Source organism: Daphnia pulicaria, chromosome 1 (assembly GCF_021234035.1).
Source record: "Daphnia pulicaria isolate SC F1-1A chromosome 1, SC_F0-13Bv2, whole genome shotgun sequence".
Taxonomy (NCBI): domain Eukaryota; kingdom Metazoa; phylum Arthropoda; class Branchiopoda; order Diplostraca; family Daphniidae; genus Daphnia; species Daphnia pulicaria.
The window spans coordinates 35,354,943-35,358,842 of record NC_060913.1 but is presented as its reverse complement, the minus strand read 5'-3'; the positions used below and the strand labels follow the sequence as shown (position 1 = coordinate 35,358,842).

General features: G+C 34.2%; 1 protein-coding gene across 2 annotated transcripts; it reads right to left on the bottom strand.

The window, feature by feature from the left end:
- Positions 1-358: 358 nt before the first annotated feature.
- LOC124311917 lies at positions 359-2,828 on the bottom strand. Of its 2 annotated transcripts, XM_046776290.1 has the most exons (5): positions 2,644-2,828; positions 2,339-2,575; positions 2,121-2,273; positions 1,804-2,052; positions 359-1,169 (listed from the first exon to the last, which is right to left on the bottom strand). In XM_046776290.1, the coding sequence occupies exons 1-5, from the start codon at positions 2,645-2,647 to the stop codon at positions 1,126-1,128; spliced, it is 687 nt and encodes a 228-aa protein (XP_046632246.1). In that variant the 5' UTR covers positions 2,648-2,828; the 3' UTR covers positions 359-1,125. The 2 variants fall into 2 exon arrangements, with proteins under 2 accessions (XP_046632246.1, XP_046632241.1); XM_046776285.1 differs by having other exon boundaries at positions 359-2,052.
- Between the last annotated feature and the right edge of the window lie 1,072 nt (positions 2,829-3,900).

The following is a 3,900-nucleotide window of genomic DNA, read 5'->3' as shown; positions in this document are numbered from 1 at the left end:
AAAAGTTATACTTGGTCTATATGATTTTGTCCCTTGAAGGAAGCGGTTAAATCGGTCTCTCTTCCTTCTTATAAACTTGATTTAAAATGTCCTTGTTCGCATCATGGCCCCCCCAAAAAAAACAGAAAATTAGCTGAAATAACCTTGAGTTGCTTCTTTATATAACCTTGATTGCCTTTTTTAATGTAATAACATCTTTACACCGATAGTGTATAATTGTATAAGAATTTATTCAATAATCATGACGAAGGCTGATAGGAAATTAGCTTTTATTAAATTACGTTTAAATTGTATTGATACTATGATGGCTCGATATCATATTAAATATTATTACATTAATTTAAGGCTGATCCAAAAGACTTCGTATGCATTCCCGTTTTTAGAAACGAGTCATTCATTACAAAGTACATGGTACCGAAATGTCAAGTTTTCATAAGAGAAATCATACTACCGGAATTATTGTCGAAGTATTTTACCGTAACTCGTTTTCGCAATGATAAAAATAACGCAGTAGTTGATATAGATTTAGAAATTTGTAAGGCCACTAGTCAATGTCACCCTTTTGTGATTTTCAAAATCGATAAGGAAAACCGAAAGCAACAAACAAGTACCTTATATCCCTGTATCTGTGATGGAACAAAGTCGAACCGTGAATAAATGATACGCTGCGCTAATGATGGTTGTATTATAAAAATGTTTCATGTGTCTTGTGTTTAAGTTCCAGGTAAAACAGAAAACATTTGGAAATGTGATAACTGCGTTAAAATTGCTAAACGAAAGCCACTCACAATAAAGAATACTTAAGTAAAATTACAAATTGTATTTCATTTAGTCTGAAGGAACAACGCTAGGACACCAATTATTAAGAACACAACAAACACGAACAATTTTATCGTATAGCGGAACAGTGTCATCATATTTAAAAAAGAATTTCATACAAATGGGACCATTCAGAATCTTGAATCTAGTTCTTAAAACACCAATGATTCTCTCAACGTGGATTCTTACACTTGCTATTCTTCTCGTCCTCTCTGAAGAGGTGTTGCTCAACTTTGTTATTATAAAGTTATTAGTTTTGTTATTCATAAAAGAAGGAGTTATAAACTTTGCACCCCTTGATGAAATCTATTCTTCTACTAAAAATCCTCTATCAGCCAAAATAACATCACCTGGCAAAATATGCTTTAAATATCCACTTTGAATTACTACGTATTTATCACTTTTTCGTCCAGGAAAAAACATTAGAAATATATGATATTGTCCCTTGTGGAGTTACGGCAATAAGATATTTTGCAGTATTTCTACTTTTGTACGAGGAATGAGTACCTACTTGGTCGACTAGGGAATCAGGTTTTTGAATTTGAGTTTCAAAGCAATCAATAATTTCTACTGTATCTGGATAATTTTGACGAAAGCACATTGGCATTGAATCCTCAATAGAATCTCTGTCAGGACATTTCACTACTCGGAGAAAAAGACGATTATGAATAATAGAAATCCAAGTTCGAATAATTCTTGAAACTGTAGCCGTACTTATTTTAAATCTGAAAGCAAGATATTGTTCAGGAAAATTATGAGCTAACTTCATTACAGTAATAAGTAATTGTTTATGCATTGCTGTCTTGTCGTTATTGTTACATTTAATCGGCAAGAGTGACTGAAATATTGCCTCAAAAGTATTTGGGGTCAATCTAGTATAAAATGTTATCTAACTGCGGTTTCTTAAACATTGAGTTCCAAAATCGAACGATGCGTTAACTACTTCATGTGATTCGTTATCGTTACTTTTGTTTGAAAACTCACATATCTTTTTGTCGATTTCCTCCTGAAGACGTGACACTGCTTCAACTAGTAATTGTTTTTCATGTTCCAATTCTTTTACTCGAAGAACCAATGACTGGTTTTCGAATGCAAGATCTGGAGTGTTGGTAGATAGATTATGGTAATTGGTCAAATCATAAATTAGTTCACCGCTTGTGTTCTGCATTTCACCCTCAATTACAGCTGTATCTTCACTGACAGTCGTAACTGAAACTTGTTGAATGTCTGTCTCTATGGGATACAATTATAACATTTATGAAGAAATGTTTCAAATGACAACATCAAAGAAAAGTAAATACCATCCTCTGTCATCGTTGGACATATTCTAGCATTGTGTCTTCTTATGGAGCGATTGGTTCTTTCAACACTAGCCAGACCAATTGAATTTTTCTCAAGATTAAGTGATGGTGCCCAATCAACATCTGGTGTCAACCATCTGTAACTTGGTTTACCTTTTAAATGGAATATTATAAATAGGACATAATAATATGAATTAATTTTAAAACCACTGTGTTACCAGAAACGAAATGTTCACTGCATACTCTGCTATATTGTGTTACATCTTTTTCTCTCAAATTTGTTCTTTTCAGCCATTCTAGTCTCCTCCTTTTTGAAACAACATGTTCGGGATGTCCACTAACCTTCACTTTTGGGTAGTGAAAGAAACTTATATCCTTTACACGAACATTGTATCTGTTTCCCCGGCCTACAACACAACATGTCACCAATTTTGTCATTCCACAATCAAAACAACCTAATAAAGTTAAAATTACATTATTAATTTGAACTACAAGTAACATTTACCACATATCCAAATGTTACCCATTAATCGGGGAACACGATCGATGAAAAATAAATTGGCTGTAAGACACCAATAATTTAAAAATTAATTTAAACTAAAGGTACCCCGATTCCTTATGGTAATTTACACAGGGAAAAATTAATGAAATCTAAAATGGCCAATTACGGCGTTGCCAGATTGGAAAATCCCGACTTTCCGCATTGTGAAAAAGGTGTATATCAGACTAGGGAGAAGAATCTTCTATCTGATGATATTACTTATATCCTGTAGAACAACCCACGACAAAGCACGTTGACACCATTTAAAAATAAACCAGATGCTGACAGAATAATTATTAATAATAAAGGCAAGAAGCCTGACAGCACGGTTGATAACTTGAGCGACCAAGCAGCCAAGCTTGCTGACTGCTGAGGTGCACGATATATATTTTGTTGTCTTTTCACATTAGCCCTTTTCTGCGCGTGGCGTTCCTAGCGGAATGCCATGAAACATTCCCACCCCATTGAGCTATTCCAGCTGATGCCAGGGATTGTGCGTTTGTCTACCTCTCCTGTTAGACCGTGGTTCACCACTCATCATTCACCTCATCAAATAAACTCCCCCTTGGGCAAGTGAGAATGAGTTGTCGAGCAAGCTTATTACTGGTTCCATATAATCAACAAAACTACCTGAAACAGAAGAAATCAACGATAACTATGGAATAGAACCCATTTTCTTGACAAAAGAGGTCTATGAAGAACAGAAAGAGGAAAATGTAATCTCAACAGCTGAAATATGGGTTACTGAAATAAAGTGGGAACTGTTCTACAACATTTGCACTACGCGGTTTCCAAGGTGACTAACTTTCGATACTGCCACTGTATGAATTTGTTTCTCTGGTTAACATAGTACCAATCAACTAGAAATTAGCTTCAAAACAACCATCCACTGATGTAAACGTACGTGGTGTTGGTCGTCAAGCAAATATAGTATTCCATTTCAGACAAAATCATCCATTATACGATAAAAAAACACAATAATATTTTATCGTTTGCAATGTTATCGTTTATTGTTTACAAATAAATAAACTGATTAAATAATTACATAATGATAACATAATTACATAGGTACTCACTAACAAAATGTCTTTGTTTAAAAATCTAAATTTCCATGCTTGTGGGGAAACTCCCAAAAATGTCAGTTGCTAAATCCAAGATACTTTAACGGGGGTAAATCGATTGCTTTACAGTGTTTTTTTTTTTCGAAGAAGGAGGGAAAGAAAACGAAGAACGAAAATA